Source organism: Lampetra planeri, chromosome 9 (genome assembly GCF_965212315.1).
Source record: "Lampetra planeri chromosome 9, kcLamPlan1.2.h2, whole genome shotgun sequence".
In the NCBI taxonomy this organism is placed as follows: Eukaryota; Metazoa; Chordata; class Hyperoartia; order Petromyzontiformes; family Petromyzontidae; genus Lampetra; species Lampetra planeri.
Window position 1 is genome coordinate 6,712,470 of NC_136115.1, and position 19,973 is coordinate 6,732,442.

General features: G+C 41.5%; 1 protein-coding gene across 3 annotated transcripts in view; it reads right to left on the reverse strand.

The window, feature by feature from the left end:
* LOC144720636 (uncharacterized) overlaps positions 1-19,973 on the reverse strand; it is a 32,623-nt gene that overhangs the window by 7,227 nt on the left and 5,423 nt on the right. For all 3 annotated transcript variants that reach the window (XM_078597536.1, XM_078597535.1, XM_078597534.1), the window contains exons 2-5: positions 16,761-18,499; positions 8,578-8,730; positions 3,704-3,809; positions 2,377-2,603 (exon numbers count right to left, since the gene is read on the reverse strand). In XM_078597536.1, coding sequence (XP_078453662.1) covers positions 2,377-2,603; positions 3,704-3,809; positions 8,578-8,730; positions 16,761-18,499 — 2,225 coding nt within the window. The remainder of the gene's footprint in view (positions 1-2,376; positions 2,604-3,703; positions 3,810-8,577; positions 8,731-16,760; positions 18,500-19,973) is intronic.

A 19,973-nucleotide genomic window follows, 5' to 3' on the forward strand; every position in this document is an offset into this window, starting at 1 on the left:
ACATGGGGGATAAAATCGGGCAATGTCTTAAAACGTCACACTATGCATGGCAAAATGCAGCTACACACACCACGTTGATAGCCTACATGCACACACATATGTTGGTATATATATCTAGGGAAGCGGTAGCATAGTTGTTTGCACATTGCACTACGAGCCGTGGGAGCCCGAGTTTGATGTTTGGCATGGCTGAGAATCTGTGGCGATTAGCCGAAACTTTCCTGGGGCCATCCTTAGGTCCTGAAATACGTGCCTGGTGTGGTGGTGTGTATATATCAGCACTCGGGAGACAAAGGTGGCAGGATATAATCCTGGCAGCACCACCCTCTAATTTGCATTTTTCCAGACTTCATTAGGAGGTGCTTGCAAACAGCACTTTTCCCAACAGCCTGTATAGCTAGGGATTGGATCCACATATGAAGTCGAATGGATCCCCATTCAGCCTTTAAACCATCGGAAGTGCTGCTTCGTGAGCACCTGTTAAAATTAAGCACAACTTCCAAAAAGGTCCAGTGACCACCATCACACAAAGCTATGTCCACACCCCTTGCTGATGTTGGCACAAGATAAGTTTCCTCATTAAAGGCAGTCATCCTCGTGGGAAAAAAAAACAATCAGGTCAGCTTCAAATACTAATAATCACGAGGGATTGAACCCGAGCTAGCAAAATCATATAGCAGTGCATGAATCACTCAAAAATAGGTCAGTGTGTCAGTACACACGTATGCTACCTCTTGGTTAGAAATACATCACGCCATTATTAACCATTTCACCGTTCTGTAGGTAATCAGACAGGATTAAAAAAAAAAATAACTTCATCGGTACCGAGGCTCCCACAAGTCCATGCGGGAGGGCGTGGCAGAATTTGGCAACAGGCAATCCCTTTAAAAATAACGGCGCTATACCCCTCTAAAAATATTAACACTAAATCGCTTGCACGTTGCGAGATTCAGCGGTGAACGTGACCCACCCCACAACTTGCAGTCGTCTCGGAACGGGAAAGGGTTAATGGACACGTCTTTTTTTAAACATCAAACAGTATTAATTAAAAACTTGGAGTAAATTTTTTCACATCTGCCTCGATAAAATCAGATAGGTTTAATTGCAATAAGCAGGGCGCTGCACAGCAGATGGTTTACACAGCTGATGTGGCCTGGCAGAAAACGGCAGAACGCGGGGTTAAAGTGCACTTGTGCGATGCGGCAGCTTGCTCGTACAAACATGGCCCTGTGACAAAACACTCTTTCCACATCCTTCATACAATATCAAAGCGGTGGGCAGCATGAGGAGTATTTACAAACGCTATCAATTACACCCCTTCTAAAACAGTCGATACCAGGAACAAATTGTGGAAAAATACGACTGCGTTTGGCATTGTTGGATGAAAATGGCTATTGTTAGATGTTAGAACGTTGGTTTATTTGGCTTCTATCAACATTATTTTTACCCTTGCCTTTTGTTAAATATATTTTAATTATAAATCAATCAACCTGGGATATTTTACAAACCCAACTGGACATTCTAGACTAAAAAATTCCCAGCCATGGTTAATAGCATTGACGATTCATATCGGAACCAGTCCTGCACATCCACCCTCCCCCTTTGCTAACCCCGCAATGACAAGAATGGTGACGCATGGTCAAACAACCCCTATTAACCAACACAGCATAGCGGCCTTCTTTCAGTGGATTAACAAAGGGATATAAATTACAATTACTTACAATCCCTAACACTAACTGAATGAAAATAGAACAAGTATCTGAGGCTATAAACATCCCACCACTATTGCTCAACTTCCTCAAATTCAATGACCATGTGAATGGAATGCACCACACTTGCTAATGACTAACCGTGCAGCATATACCGCTATGGGGAAGTGTGATGTGTTACACAACCCATTACCTGCTTTTAGAAACATGGCTCAGCCACATGTTACGGATGTGTTTACACGGAGGTTCAGCATCATATTTAACCAACTCGTCACACTTTGAAACCACTACTAAACAATTATTTGTTCATCACACATTATTCGCCTAATACCACATCACGTGGGGTGCGTTGTATCTAGTCATATCTCAGAAGCTAAGCTGGGATAAGCCAGGTTTGTCCTTGGATGGGAGACTGCCAAGCACAGACAGGGTTTGTCTTAGGGTTATAAGGTGGGCAAGAGAGCAGTGAAGCAACATCAATTTCTGTACTGTACTTCTATGCTCCCACCTCAAATGTAACCCTATTGTGTGAAGTAAATGCCTTACTTTCGCTGTACATGTCATCGCATTTCATAATAATAATAGCCACGCGTCACAAAGAACAAATACGAGCAACCAAAATGTCAAAATGTACAATTTTCAACACAAACAATGGGAGGAACCTCACCCGATTAAGAGTCATTGCCCCGTCAATGCAGTCCTCCGGCTGCATGCCCGCGAATGACGCCTCCAGATGCAGCGGTCGCAGGTTTGGATCGCTGTGGCGCTTGGCAGAGGCCGGCCACAGCGTGTGATGCCGGCGCTTGGGAATGGCACCTGCAGCCACGGCGTTGGGCTGTTGCTGTTGCTGGCACTGGGTCGAGCCGTCGCGAGCCACGGTCGCGCGACTCAAACCTGGACAAGCACGCGCGCACTCTATTAGCCATCTTTGCGCAATCGCCAGTAAACGGTCGGTGCTCGTGTTACATGTATTTTTTTTTACGCAAGTTTTTATTTTTGTAGTCACTGGAATTTAAAGACGTGGAATTATGCAGTGTCGGAATATTTTGTCGAGGTTTCTGTTGATCACGTAATTAAGGCAAGTGTGTGTTTTTTTTGTTTATAAAGATGATAAAATGCTTGTTGAATTATTGACAATTTGGCCGATTGTGCTTCATGCAACATAAGATTTTAAAAAACCATATCAAATTTTGTATTATAATTTAATCGTAGAATTTGTCATTGTACTAACTATTCCACACACCAATGATAACCAGTGAACAGTGACCAAAATTCTTTCTAGCATTTAACTATTTTCGCATAGGAATACCGTGAAGCATGACAAAAAAAAACAGGATTAATGTTAACAAGCACTTGTAGTAAAATACCATGCCAACTTTGGCATCAGTACTGCAGTATTAATGTAAATGGAGTGAAAATGTATGCACATCATACACAGATATACCAAATCAAAAACACATTTGTGCAAGTTCCTTGTAAAAAAAATTATGACAAAGTATTCTAGGATGTGTGCAAGGTAAACCTCTTTGAAGGACAGATATATTGACAATAACCAACGTTATGCCAAGTGATGTCACCACTAAGACATGTGCTAAACGTTCTTACCCCGTAAAAGAACACCACTACCTGAAGCACAACCCCATCATTGTTCTCACCGCTGCATTAAAGGCAATAGGTCTCAAAGAAAGCCACAGTGTCACATGCTAGGCTAATGATCTGAATGGGGATCACAAACTGATGAAGCAATGTCAATGCCTTGGGTGTTTTTTCCCTGCCTGTGTGTGCACATCAACAATATGTCATTTTCTCAATTATAAATCAGTAGGTGCTGTATGTACCCTGATAAAATTCCAAAATTCATAAGGTCAACATTCTTAGCTGTAAAACCGCCTGAACTGTGCAAATGCTAAAAACCATTGTATAACCTAAACCTCTGATAACAACATGACGTCAAGCTGCTTTGTGCGCATGTGTGGTTGAGAGTGCATATACACCTGAAACCAGTTCCTGGGTCATTGGCAATATTTTCATCTTGGCGATTCGATTCTGTGGGTCTTGGGCCCCAAACACTTTGGTGTGAGCAACCTCTGTTGCCTTTTTCTGGAAATGAAATGACAGAGGAGAACATTTTAAAAGCTGGATTTCTCAATGCATGTAAAATAAAACACACCATCCTTGTTGGGGAGAAATGGGCAACATCATCCCAAGTTGGTTGTCGTCTAAAATTGCTGGCCAAAGGGATGTCTGGCATAGTGTCGTGTGGCTCCTTGTGTAGTGCAAGGTAAACGGGCCTCCAGTAGGCAAATTGAATCCATAATTAAATGGAATATTAAGGAGTCCCTCTTTCACAAGCCGCTTCATGTTCTTAATTTGAAAGCTTTCCTCAGGATCATCAAAATAAACTGATGGGCCATGTGCATTTCTTATGGCACAATCATAACCCTCAACTAGGCCATTAGCATTTTAAGCTGACGAACAATGATGTTATACGAAATATATTTCACTGTAGGTGGCAAAACTTAAGTGTTGAATAATTGGTGCCCAAGGAAGGCCTTCCAATCCACAGGCTTAAGCCTTTCATATTTGCCTCTGTCTATAACCATCAGTTTCTCTCTGGGGTGAGTTTTCATTCATACCCTCAGTATGTACAATCACATTCCCTTCACCACCCAAAAAATTATTACCCTCCACTAAGAGAAAAACATATGTACGTGAACATCATTCAATTTGTACAGCAGTGTGTGATGTGTAGTGTTGCATTATACTGGTAGGAACCTCCTGGTTACACCAGCCCACAGGGGATTATTCTGTCCGTCGTGCAGGGAGGGGCTGGGTGGAGAGGGAGGGGCTGGGTGGGGAGGGTGGGGCTGGTCACCCCGTGGTGCCCTTATAAAACTCAACGTTTAACCTACTCACGCCGGCTTGTGCCCGCCCTCAGTCGGCCATATTTGCGGAATACACCACGCCGCCGTTGACGCTGGCCATTGACCGAGCAACCCAACGTTCCTACCAGCTCCCTCCGCAGGAATGTGTTGCAGTGGCGCTTAACACAATGACAAACCACCACTTCAAGACATAATGACCTTGACTTTGTGGATAAGATCTCAGGCGATTAACATGCAAGTAACATAAGGCAGTAGAGAGAGGTCTCGAAGATTCAGACTGCAGTGCGGTAAAGCCAGTGGTACATGCAATATTCAAGGCTATGCCTAGAATTACATTGTTTTGTAATAATGTTTGAGTTTGCTCCCTTTAGATCTGGCATCATCTACATGATTTTACTTGATTGTCAGGGTGCTCTGTGTGTGATGATTGCTGCTTAGTGATTGTACATCATGAAACGATAACCAAGTCAAAAGGTATGTGGTTGTGCATGTTTTACAATGCGAGGATAAGCAACCGTCACGTTCCAAATGCCTCAGAAACAGTGTGGGCAATATTTTTTGTTGAAAAACACTTTGTTCAAATGCAATTTACACAATCTATGATTGAATACGACATGGACATTCATATTACAACTAAAACGTTACTAGAGTTATGTAAATATCGGCCAAGAGGAACTCTTAAATAAGTAAACTTTAATATTACATTGGTGCTTAAAAAGCGATTAGCAGATGTTGTGTATACAATCACTTGGTATGGCCTTTTTGAGGAATGGAGTGAAATCGTTTAGAGCCCCACAGACAAACAACAGATTATTGTTGGAGCTTGAAATTGCATGTAATAGCGGAGTAGTATGGCAAAGCCACGAGGAGGCCTTCATCCAGCAATGGATGTAACATAACGGACAATTAAAAGTTGTAAAATCACTTCACGAGTCTACAACTAAACAAATATGCTTTGAAATTCCACACAAATCGTTGTGAATTTTGACACTGTATACAGCATTCTCCGTTACGGGCAAAGTGTTTCATCGTTGCTCATAAAACAAGTTACAATACAGCACCCACACGCAGTATGTTGATAAGCAAAACACAGACTACGAATATCAAGAATGCAAAACAAGCGCAAGAGGTTTTTGTTTGCAATGCTTGTGGATATGCATCTAATTTATCGCTATTCCCAAGTCATCTGAACCAAAAAAAAACTCTGCTGCGGCATCAGCAAGAAATGGAGTGGCATGAAATAAGCTATGGGCGGAAGTCATAACAAGGCCCTCACTGCATGCCAAGCCCAAAAGAATGGGCACATTGTACGAAAAGAGGAGGACCCTAGAGAGCCCACACAGTGATGTGACAATGATAACTCAAATTACTTCCCTGTGGTATCATGCAGCACACACACAGAGCCGTTTAGGATAGAGTCCGGACCGAGATTGCTGCATGGCTTATACGATCACGTTTCACTAAGTCACCTTATTAAAACTATGCATGCTCCTGTTGCAGTCATAGCAGATTGTAGGGTTTTCTTTTAAAATCCCGTTTAAGGACTCAAGACCTTGTAATTATTTTGGCACTGCTCGACTTCCAAAAGAGAAAGAAAAAAGCCTCCATCACAACTTGATTTGGTGGGAAGTAAGAGGACAACGACATTATATTCACGGTTTACTTTAGAATGGTTGCTCAGAAAACATTCTTGCTTCTACTTAGCAAGTTAAATGATACCTTACAGCCCTTTGGGAGTGGGCAAAATTGGAGGGTTTTTTTTAATGCACAAATAAAATAGAGTAATTACAGTGCATCAATTCCGCGTTGACTGAAAACAGACAACCGGAAACAAGTCTCATTTTACAAGATCTACAATTAGATACGAAGGTAATATTTACAGTACTTAAAATGGTTATGTTAAATGAACACTGCACAATTAAGTAGACTAATCATCTTGATTGCTCTTTTCATGTGGTTATTTTGACTTTGTGGGTTATCTTACTAATCAAATGCCCTTAAGTATGCCCGTGGAATAAACAGGTCATTTTTTTTCCACTGGCTGAAACCTGTCGAGCACAATCTTGACCATAACCAGAAAAAGGCTGCTAAATCCTGCAAAAGGGTAATCAAATGCCTTAGTTGCATACAGGGTCCAATTACTGGTTTCATTCATAAAAAACCACACACATTGCATCATGTACCGAGGGCGATTGCTGTGAGCTGGTACTTGCTGATTGTGCCAACGCATACAAAGCGGTGTTGTAACCAGCATAATGTTGTAACCAGCCATAATGTATCATAAGTGTTGGTGCTCACAACGAACAATGTGCAGCACTTTTTCTTTTAGGCTCGGTTAATCTAAGAGGGCACCAGGTCAATTTGAAATTCCATTGCCACTGATTTGTAAGCGTAATCAATCATGTCAATACTCGCAATTGTAGAAACATAGCGAACAGTTAGTACAATTATTCCACCATTCTGAAAGCAGAACAATTTATTGCATGTAAATGGCATAAGTCAGTCACTCTTATTATAATATCAATCTTATTATCAAGGAGTCTACAATGACGGATAGCACAAAAGTGATTCCCACAAAAACTGATGCAATGGGGAAGACCTAGGAGCAGATGGGAAGACAGGAGACAATATATTCAGCATGATGTAAATACAAAACTACAGAGAAGGTGGCAATGATCGGTAGATGTGGTGGGGGATGACGTAGACAGCACAGGTGGAAACACGTCATACAACCCGATGACGAATTGTATTTCGGACAAAAAAAGAATGCAATTGTTAAAAATACACACCACCTGTTTATTTCAGGCGCCATTTACCTCGTAAACCTGAGTGACTCATCTGGGCTTGGCACGAGAATGCTCGAACCCAACCTTGCACGTACCTGTACAAATTTGGCAGATGCTTTGCTAGGGAAGGATCCAGCTCTAGCGTAGATTGTGAAGGATGGATGCCTTTTCATTACTTTGCGAAAGTAAAGCAGCAGGGATTTTTGAATTCAAATAAAGTGAAATTTGGACCCATTTGGTATGTCTGATATTTCAGACTATTCTTCTTTCTTGCAAAACCAGGTAGATTTAAACTACAAAAAATGTATCAAGAATCTAGTTCTATTTTGCTGGCAGAACTGTAAATGTGGTAAATGAATACCTCATTTAGTGTTACACAGATTGAAAAAAAACAACTAATGCAAGGGTGACCGAACAATAACTAAGGATAGAAAAATGTAATTTTAAAAGCAGAAAAATGGGGCAGTTTAAAGTCATGATAAATAAAGACAAACAAAACGTTCATTTAAAATCTTGCTGGCTAGCGCACCACTAAACATTTTCACGCATGCCCAGTGGTGCACACAAAGTCCCCCATTCATAATTATATGTTGAGCTGGTGGGTTCTGTTTTTGTCACGGGTTAGCAGATGATCTCACACAAAATGTATTTATTCGGGCAGATTCAAAAAGGTGTTAAGTATGCACACGTGCACACAATTGTACACACACTAAAAGATAAACGTCTCAAAGAAAAAGACATGCACTCATACACGTATGGAATCTCACACATGCGGATCATCACGCACACACAGAAACAAGACAAAAGTCCCCCCCTTCCCCCCCCGCCCCATTTAGGCAGACTGTTTGGGGCAAGCGCTGTTTAAAGCAAGCACGGCACAAGGGGGTGGTGTGGCCAGAATCATGCCCGGCCGCCTTGGTCTTCCCAGTAATGACGTATACACACCGCACCACGTAATCATGCGAGTCAGAAACGACCGAGGAGAGAGGCCAGGACAGGTTCAGATATTCGTCACCAATGTTGAACACGAGTGGGAAATTGATCTGGGGTCACTTTTTTAGCACATTGCAGTACTGCGCCACCGCTCCCCACATCAACACAGGCATGCACACGCACATACGCACGTCAATACATTCCTTCTCAAGCTGACCTCCTAGCACACCACACTATCTGTGCGTATAAAAACCAAAGACTTACGGTGCCGGGTACAGCCTGGCCAGCCAGCTGTTGTGCACGGAAGTCCCCGCTCCGAGCCCGCTCGTCGTAAACCCGCGAGATGCATTCCAGGAACCGCACCATCTCCAGCAGCTGTACAAAGCCGGTGCCAGCAGCAGCTGCTGGCTCGCACGGCTGCAAAAACAAAAAGACTGTCATGAGATTGCAAAGTCTGCATTCAATGAAGATTGGCCATTGAAGAGGAGACATTTACGAACTAAAGCGAACTGTTGGGATGGCCACGCCACGTTCTAAACTCTGAGTTGGTGGTCTAAACCAGCGGTCCCCAACCTTTTTGGCACCAGGGACCGGTTTCGTGGAAGACAATTTTTTCATGGATGGGGGGGGGGGTTCATTATTGGGTCTTTCCCCTTTTTCAAAGAAGCTCTCCAGCGACGTTTGTTTTTTACTCATTGTGGCTTGGGTTAGAGCTTGTGGGCTTACCAAAACTGTGACGGAGACAAGTGCGCAGTGCGGGAAAGAGGCGCGGACGGAAGTGGTGAATAATAAAATAATGGGCGGGACACGCATGGACTCACCGCTCTCACCTCCTGCTGTTAGGCCTGGTTCCTAACAGGCCACGAGACCAGTACCGGTCCGCGGCCCGGGGGTTGGGGGACCCCTGGTCTAAACGACAACATGGCCACATTCAGCTCTTTTGAGCCAGTGTTCAGGACAAGGCTTTTGTTTCTGCAATGCTGCACACCATTGGTGCCGTCAAGTCTAAACTGTGAACACTCACGTTACGTTTATTGGGTCATGATTAATTTAAAAGCTTTTATATTTTCTTTGGCCAAAGGAAACGATTTCAGCACAAGTGATGTCGATGAAACATATAAGAAACACACGGACTTAACTGCCAAGAAAAACTAGCATTAACTGCAGGACAATATTTATATTTGGTGCCTTGAATTATAGGGATTTAGGGAATAGATTGTAACACATATCAGTGGCAATTGATATCAGAACTGGTCCCTGTGCATAGCCTTCATCAACCCACACAGACTTTCAGAGTTGAGCATGGTGAAACACACCCAACCAATGTGGAGAGGCCTTCATCCAGTAGTGAATGGACTGAAAATATTACAATTCCTATACAGGGGTTATTAATGGATTTGGCTACAAGGACATCTTGTGCTCGATTAAAATGGTAAAGTAAGAAAAGGGTGCCAAATGTAATTTGTACCTAATATTCATAATGTATTTTTAGCAAATTTACTCTTGCTATTTCTATCATTATGCAATGCAACAGAGGAATGCACACTTTCCGGTAATATATGATTTAATCAAATGTTTTAATTGCACAGCATCGAAGAGGCGTATACGACAGCATTTTCTTGGCCAGAATTCCTGTGGCTTTTGTGATGTCATCAAAACAAGAACTAAAATATAGAGGAGCAACTGCATTTTCCAGCCACTGGTTTACAAGCATAAAGTAAGATTACATGCATTCGCTTCATAAGTGTCTGGAAGTTAATAAAATGGTTAAGAACATTCGATTTGTTCCCATGTGCCTAAAAGTACCAATTCGAATTTAAAAAAAATCAATACTGCTACTTTGGGTTTCTCGATTGTGCTGAATAGCCCTCAAATGCGTTTCCATGTTGTTCTGCATCCAGTGTGACATTTTACTCCATGTGCCAAGAGAAATTAATTTCCTCGAGAAACTCCCAGGATGCCGAGCGAAGCATACAGACCAAACATGGCGCGGAGCTAGACGAAAACGCATGCTAGAGAATCAAGAGTTTCATAGTTTTGATAAATGCAATATCATGGGTAAAACAGGACTCCCTTTTAGAAACAACATCAGCATTTTTTAAATTGGCTAGACATGCTATAAAAGACAGAATTGCAGTCTAAACAGTTTATGCAGAGCACAATGCAACACCTGCCATGGGGGCCGAGTGTTTGCCTGCAGGTACGGCTTGGCTTACAGCTGCTTTTCACACTGTTTCTTTTGGAGTTTTCTATGAACCGACTGCACAGGAGTCACAATGCAAGCACTGGGTGGAACAACCTCTCACACTTTGAACAAAAAAAGGGGTTAGCGTTGCCACACACTGGCGTTACTATAAGTCTACAAAAATAGACGAAACCGCTGAAACACCCGTACCATTCCGTGTGTGTGTGAACAAATCCACTAAATAACTATCCAAATCAAACAAGCAATAACGCAGCGCTACGAAGGATGAAAGCAAATACTACAGTTAAATCCAACATATTTTGAACTATATTTTTCACAAGATCAATTGTGGATAATCCTGTCAAACCTACTCGCACAAACTAAACTTAGAGTTATCTTCAGGCACATCGAATGCATAATAGAACAAAAATGAGATTTTAAAATAGCCATGTTTGTGTCGACGGATTTTGGTAGGGCCACTGGCTAAAAGGGCTTCCAAAACATGAAGCCCAACTTGTGTGTGATCACCTTTGGATTTGCGGTCTGGATACAATAACCTTCAATCAAGTGCAAAGTAAAATATAATATGATATACAGATTTGGATATACACATTTTAATTTGCATTAAAATGTTAACATTTTAAAAGTCTATAAAGGACAGAGCTAAACACGTTATTTTCTTTGAATTTGAAGTTTGGCAACTTTGGGGGGAAAACCAATTCAAAATGACACTTTACTTACCTACATTCACAAACTGAGCACGAGGTGATCATAGTGGCCCCAAACCATGTACCCAATGAACATTGGTACCAATAGCTTCAACGTTCCATTTGGACATGGAGACTTGCTTAGCTGCTTGACTAAAGATGGACCAAACTTAAATGTGATGTACACTCAATGGACTGGAATTGGAGCTGCCAATTTCAATGAATGTTTATGGATAACTTTAGTTCTACCAACTTACAGTATTACCAATGTTTCTATTTACATAAAAACGGTCTTGAGTTTACAAAAAAATACAACAATTGCTATGGGGATTCAACTATGGCAGTATTGACCAAGCAAAATAAGATGCACTTTGCTGAATAAAGCTATTTGGAACTTTCAATAATGTGGTTCAAAGTCACAATACACAACAACTTTATATATTAAATAATAATTGACTTTGTGGGCAATATATAAAACCCAAGCTGTCATTTTACTGCTAAAAATGATTATTAATGTATAATTGTATGTTGTCTAAATTATGAACGTTGGTGAAATTTTAGTCATTACTGATCATAACCATGTTCAGTTTTAGTAAGGGACAATATATATCTATTTTTTTAAACACTGGCTATAGATATTGAAAAGTAAAATGGGGTATTTCAAAGTCCTAAAACCACCAAAAATGCAACATTTATTTTGCAATGAACAGTAACATCTGGGAATTTTGACCTCTGAAATTTTGTCTCAATAGATAGGTTATTTCAACCCAACTGTGGTTGGTGGAAAAGAGACCGCAACATTTTTGTGGAATAATGCAAAGCAGCCAGATGATGCCACATGGCAGAGAACACAGGAATGCCTCTTCCCTTACTCCTCAGCAGGGTCCTTGGTGAGCAAGGGCAGGCAGGGCTAAGGGGCTGTGGGAGTTCACATGCCCGTTTTATGCACGCAGACAACGGGCCAAGTTCTTTGCACGTAGCCTCACATCAAAATAACCCAACAAGACCACTATCTTTGACATTCATCACGACGCAAAAACAAACGAGAATGTTCGCTCCACCATCACTGGCCTTAACCACATTCTGCCACCGTTTGCTCAGCTCTATATACGTTCCAAAGAATGCTCAAGGCATACGAAGCAGCCCAAGCAGCTAAGGCAACAATGGTTCAAATAAACAGGCCAGTGTTTCATGAAACTAAGGAAGCAATATTTCTAGAATCTTCAACACCCTATAACTTTGAACTTTATCAAGCCATAATTAAAGCACTCCATCTGCAGGTTAGCAGGACAATAGTTACGATTGTAGAATGTAAGCCGAGTAATTCAACGACTTAACCAACAATAGGAGCTTCCGATGGACAGTGCCAATCCTGCAAGGAGCACTCGATAGCAATCTGTATCGAGTTACTGAAATGGCATGGAAGACACTCAAAGCCTTATTGATTGTTAATTAACAGTATTCATTGGCTTAAATGCCCACAGTTATGGCCATTGTTTCAATATTGCCAAGAGGCCAGCTACTAACAAAAAAAAGTCTGAATAACTTAGGGGGAGGACTCATTTTAGGTGGACATTAAGGCGATTGAGGTGGGTGTCAGGATGGAGGTCTGGGCTTCCCTCTGTTCCGTGGTGCTGCTGCCAAAATGTTCCTGGGACGTGTCGTTTATTTGCCCCCTGCATCTCAACTCCTTCATATATCCCCCATATTTGCCCTGGTGTTTTTTCTCTTAATTTTTCTCCCGGTAGGAGATACTGCAGAAATTAAGTGCCTAATAAACAAATCCTTATTTGCTTTCTCAAAACCATAACAAGGTTTCAGAATTAAGGCAAATTTCTTTGGGAGATGAAGTAATATTCTTTTTTACATCAGGACCACATGAGTGGCTAATCAGAGGAGTGTCCAAAAAGGGAGAAGTTAGGGGCTCAAAGGAAGACATTAATTGAGATGTTTTTGTATTTGTGCGTGCGTCACAGCACAAAAAAATGGAACTGCTATTTTCCTGCACTTCGTTTCGGTGATTACTGTACCGAATTCCAAGAAAACACTTACACAGATGATAGCATCTACAAAGGTAAAGATCTGTAAATAAAAAAACGTTAAATGTGGGTGGAGCAGCGGACAATTTAGTCACGAGGTAAATCACTTATAAATATAATTGCAAGTGTCCACCAGTCTCAGTGTATTATTTAGTTTGAATAAAATTATGTGACTGCCTTGTAATTGTGTTTGTCACCAATAACAAATGGTCTTTCCCAAAATAAAATCTGAAAAATAGGCTCAAATTAAATTTTCAGTGACAACGACGAAGTCAAAAGATCACCATCAACAGAACCAATGAAAATCTTATTCCAACAGATTTATAACAATGCTAATTTTGAACTTCAGCCTACACAGCTGGGTATGTGGACAGAGCTCAGCTCAACCCATAAAATGGGCCCCAAATCGGCCTGCCCTTCCACATCCACAACAATGTTTGGCACATCTATTGCATGACACACGCATTTCTCATTTATGGGAGGTAGACACACTACATTTGCAAATTAAGCATGACATTCTAAAACAGCATAAACATTTTTATAATAATAATATTTCCATGGAGGGGGAACAGGTCTACTTTGACTTTGGGACATGCAGCTTAAGGTTCCGTTATGAAATTTTAAAAAGAGAACAAAAAGGCAATCGGTACAGTAACAGAAAATGCCTCGTGCCTCTTTGGATAAATGTCAGCAGGCCACGCTGGTAAGCAAACAGCCCAGCACGGGAAGACAACCATTACTTGCCAGAGCAGCATGCAGACTCGCACTTGTCAGTAGAACTACCCCCCCCCCCATACCTCAGGTGAGATCATCCTCAACAATTCAACTGGAAAAACTGGAACTTGACGCCGAATAGCACTCACACTGACACGGCTTAAATCTCTCAACCCGTGTGACAACGCAGCAATCCGATTCATGTTGTAACACCCTATACATATTCATTTTTATGTAAATTATTAGTCTTCACATCCTATATATTAGTACACAATTGTGCATACATTGCATTGTTTTTGATCGTGTTTCTCTCTTCCTTGTGCTTGCACCCCCCCCACCCAACAACATTTCCCAGTTCCCTTGCAAAGGAAAGGTCTTCTCAAAAATGGGTTTCACTTTTTCCACTTCATTTAAAAATTATATCCAGAAGTTAAATGTAAAAAAATTTTGCCTGTAAACTATTTGCAATTAGTCATTCGTTTAATAATCGCATGTTTAACAAGCTATAATGTTAAAATAAGCTAATATCGTTCTATAAAATATATCGATGTACAATTATAGTATTATGCACAATCCAAAAAAGAGGCTAAACCATTTGCCATCAGAACTTAGGTGAAACGCCATCAACCTCATGTTCGTCACTAAACGTCAGATCCACACACTACTCGATGGTTAAGCTTGACCAGTGCTCTCCTTTTCAATGCATCACAACCATTTTAAACAAGATTGTCAAAGTAACAAAATATAAATAATGAAGGGCATTGTGAAGTAAAAAATGGTGAATTGCAGAAATGAGTGCAAGAAACCCATTTTACAGCTACATTTCAAGTTTCAGTTCGTGTATTACACTTAGATAGCTGTCCTTTCATGTAGGGTAATATGGCGTTTGCGCGTTCTCCTCGTGGTTGTGTGGATTTTTCTTCGGGTCCTCTGGGTTTCCCTCTTCCACATTTTAGAATCATGCGTTTAGAGTGTCTGGCTGCTATAACTTTCCCACACAATAAGCCACTTTTTGTTGGGCTATCATTTGGGGCCAGGTCACTTCTGAATAAGAGCCATGTCGCCAAGTGTGTGTTAGCTGGTAAAATACACGTATTAAATAGGTTAGTTTAGGTATTACCCAGTATTTTTTTAGACAAAAAACAAATAGATGATGAAATTGCTAGCCCTTGTAAAGATTTTATTCTGAGCATGCACTACATATAGTTGGAGACGTATCAAGATTAAGTCAAAATCCTTTAATTAACCTATTGCTCAGTCATCAGTTGCTACCAAGATAGGCCGCTATGCGAGGATGGAAAGAGAGATGGACAAAAGTTTATCTGTGCGCAGATGAAACAACAAAGGCCAACCCCTTCCTGTCCGCAACAATTCCTTGCAAATGATTAGGGTTATCAGCAGCTCCTAGACCAGGCTCTGATCACGGCAACAAGAGGAATGTGGCATTAATGGAAAAGCACTGTTACTCAGCACCTGCACGAAAGTGCCAAGAATACATCATCAAGGTGATGGCAACTGCAGCGGTGAACTGCATTGGTACATACGCACAGGAATACATCACAAACAAAGCTCACCACCACACTTGTCAATTGCACTGCCATACAAGTAAAATATAGTAGGCTAATAATTCAGACAACGGCTCCTCCTTCAGAGCAGAGATGTACCGACTTGACAGTTAGAGATTGTACATTACGTGGGACCATGACCAAATGAACAGTTTTGTACTGATATTGAAAGAGTTTTAGATTACTGCAGTATATACTATATTGGGCAGCAAATAATTTCTCCAAAAAGCAAAACATTTTAACACCCATTTACATTAAAATAATACTGTAAATGGATTCGCAGCCCATTGCTAAGCTGAATTAACCATGTCCTTCGGGTCAAGGAATATCTACTTATTACTACTAATTTGAGTTAGATCGCATGAATATAAGTGTCGTTAATCCACCACCACCCGGCACAGCCAATTAGTAAGGTTTGTCATGTGAACAAAAATGTGCAAATTAGCTATTACTTCAGTACATCGGTTTGATTGCGGGTAAACCCAAAAACCTTTGCTATGAATATTGATCACAAAAGCCTGTGTAAAATAATCATTTGAATGTGTGAATGAGTCTACGCCTCTGTGATTATGAGAGCCCCCTCACAGTTGGCAGGCCAAAGTGAACATTATTTGTAGAGGACCACTGCACGGGTACATTCCCCCTTGCACTCTGCAGCTCCCAACACACACAAGGTAAACTGTATTCCAGCAAATTATACACACACACTTCCAAATCCAGGGAAATCATTCATCAGAGCAGCTCTGCTTCCAGCAGGGACCTCCATGCCTCATTACCCTCCATGCTCAAGTCTATGCAGTGGATCGCAAACTCTTTTAAACACAAGGCACCATTCACCGCCATCTGCCTAAACAAGAATATCTGCATACCATGCCTTTAACATCAACTCGCTCGGTAACAATCACATTGTATGCATAGTCTACATTACTGTTATACAGATTCAAAAAATGCTTTGGTAAATATTAGTGCCTCGGTGACATTTGGTAATCCACCATCGACACGATGAATTATCCACAAGTGGTTCTTAAAAAAAAAATCTATTCATCATCGGTGAATAAAAGCGTCCGTTTCCTGTATTGAAGTGTTACAATGTCACAATTGTCACAGGCTGCAATGAATGGGGGACCCAATTTTAAACTGCATTCTTTGACCATGTTACCACACCGGGCACCGAGTCACCCAAAACGGAAAAATCTCCATTGAGAATTCGGCTGTAAATACACGAGACCTGCCTCACCTGCTTCGTGGAGTTGTCCGTGACTGCTTGATTTGTTTGTGGCAGTGCATTCTGCAGATACTCCTCCCAGTCCTGAATGATGGCTTCGTAGTTGTCCCCAACCACCTCGGAGGGTTGCTTTTCCATCGTTTTCTCCTTTGAGGTCCCAGTCGGAGCAGCCACATCGACTGGGTCATCCATCACCCGTGGAAGAGGCCCTTGCTGTTGTAGTGCAACACTTTCCTGTTTGGGCAGCACAGCTGCATCTTGGATGATGTCATTGCTTGGGTTATAGTCCGCCAAGCTTGCGACTTTACCATCTGTGATGTCAGAACATCCACTCTGCTCGCTGGCAGCATCACTTGGCTTGTGTTCTTGGTTCGTTGGACTGGATGGGCAGTCATCTACTTTGGTACTGGACGTGACGAGTGATGCTGTGGAGCTATGGCGGAAAGTGGCTCTGTTCAGGGCTTCCATAATGAGGTGTTTGGATGACATGTTGGACGCAGTTGTGACATGAGGGCAAGCAGGTTCTTTTGGCAGTGCATCTGGACATCCTTCAACTAAAGTGGGAGAGGTTTCAGTGCAGTTGCTGCTTGTGTTCGTTAGATTACGATTGTGGATATCTGGAGTAGACGACTTTTCCGAAACTTCAGATTTTAGAGGTCTTCCGCATAACAGCAAATGATTTGACGTCCGAGAGCGAGTGCGTGGCAATGTGTGCTGAAGCAACTCGCGTGGCTTGCAGGCAACGATTGACCCGTTGACATTCAATGCCTGTGAAGACAAGCTGCGAGGGGGGCACTTGGCCTGTGGCAGTAGCAAAGCCGAATTTGTACTTACAGCTGTCCTACTGCGATTATGGAACATGGGTGCAGAAATTACTCCAGACTTGGCCGACAGCGCAAGGCTCTGGTCAGAATGATGTTTGCCGTGGATGTCATCATTGGAAATAGCAGGAATGATTGTGTTTTTTGGGACCACAGCTAATGAAGTTGCATGCACACTGCTGCAAGACTTAGTCAGGCCAGCATATTGGACATTTGTCGGAGAAAGAGCCAAGTCAGACTTCCGTAAGTTACATCCGAGATCAAAACATGACTTGGATTTCCCTTGTATCATTTTAGATGGAGGCGATAAAGGCCATTGGGGAAGTCCTGCGTTCAGTGTGCGTGTGGGCGTAAGTGCATTGCCAGAGTCAAGGGATGCAGATCGGCCATTCAGAGGTTTGTGAGGTGAACATGGAGACTTCTCATTGTCCGAAGGTACCAGTCCTGAATCTCGAGACATATTCTTTGGCAAAATCTTCCCATTCCTTTCTTTGTCAAGAGGATCGTCCTGTTTGAGAGCCAAACTTTTAAGAGTACCACCACCACCATTATCAACTTTCGAAATGTCTGCCCCTACCAAGCTGGCACGTGGACTTCCGGCATCCCAGCAGCAATTTAAAGGACAGTGATTTTTTATTGCCGAGTTGTCTTTGCCATTGTTCACAGGAGGCTCCTGTGATTTTTGAGAGATTTCCGGCGTGCTCAACTCCACGTCGCTGTTGAGAGGCGACGAATCCATCGTGCCCGATTCATCCGTTGCGATTCCCGAAGACTGAGATCCGCTGCCGCTCAGCTGCTTAATGGGCGAGTCATTGTGGATAGAAGCAGAATTCCCCATCTGCCTCCTGCGATTGATGGAAGTCTCACTCAAGCTTTGGTTCAACTCTGTGATTTTTTTTAGAATCACATTTCCTGTAGTTCCTTCTTTGTCTGCAAAAACAGATATAGATTGGTATTGTTAGCAATGTGAAATCAGCACAACCATTGAGATTTTGTATATTAGTCATTTAAATTAGAGTAATCCTGGGAAAACTTAAAACCCACAATCTATTTTTTCCAGAAAGTAGTCCGACAGTGGGTGCAATAAATATTTTTTAGCTCACCATGTAGCCACATGTGGGGAAATGCACAGGGTCTTTCAAAATATTTATTTGGGTTAGAAGTTTTACCAGAACATCTCTCGTGTACAGTCTGTACAGTCGGACAATGATTTCTACAAATTGTAGCAGTTCAAGTTAATCAAAATATTTCCAATTAACTTTTAAAGTCCATTTTTTTTCATTTGCAACGTATGAGAACTGCGTCAGTAGCGTCACTTTCAAATAATAGTTTCACCGCATTTCCAAAGGTTGTACTTATCCTCTGAGAAGTCCCACTCCCAACTGCACTTGGATTTAATGTAAACAGCATTCCCATCCCCACCTTAGTGGAATGCATGCCCATACTTACCTGCTTTAAAGCAGGTATGGGCATGTGTCATGCATTCATGGAGAACATGAAGAATACATGAGAGACATTGACTAGCAAAAAAATTGTCCGAGGGAGATTTGTTCTCATTGCCGATTGACAGGAAACAAAGTGCTATACTAAGATGATTTTGATAGAAACCCACATGTGCAAAAAACACCTGCTCCTGCTTATCCGACCTCCCCTCCCCCACGACATTAAACAGCTCTATAACATTGTAAAGTTTGGCAAGAGTTTGGCACTACTGGAAATGAAAATGCTTGTGTTGTGTCCTAACAATATTTATACTTGGAAGACTTTGGCCCCCAATAACCCTTACTAACTCAATCTACTTTCAATTACTGTTTTGTTACGAATTTTTTTAATTTATTAAACATTCCTGATTGGAATAAAACGTAGGCACGGTATATCTAATGATTTCTGTAATATAAAAAAAGTATAAAGTGGAACCTCGCTCCCAAATACATAGCATATTTGCGGCAAGGAACAATTGGGTTTTGTCAGGGTATGTGGGGTTAGCTGTTACCGTCACTCAGAATGAAACGGGTCAAAAAAGGAGCCTCGACTGGAAATAGATCCTTCACCAGAAATATAAACAGACTCTACATTTCAAAACATCTGTAGGTCAGGAGAATGTTTTATACTCAAGCGTGTAAAATATTAGTGGCCCCCTCCACAGTCCGATCATAGTGTTTGTCATGCCAAATACGTGTTATTATATATACAGTACTGTATATAAAACTACATTAATGTGAATAACACTAATTTAATCAAGAATTGTAATAATTAACCAAACTTTTCAGTGTTTTATGTGCATTTTTTTTTAACACGGTACAAATATCCTGAAGATCTGTTATATATTACCTTCGAGACACCCCTAAGTAACGTGTTACTGAAAATGGTTTAAAATAATTTGTATAATGATGTTCATTACAGC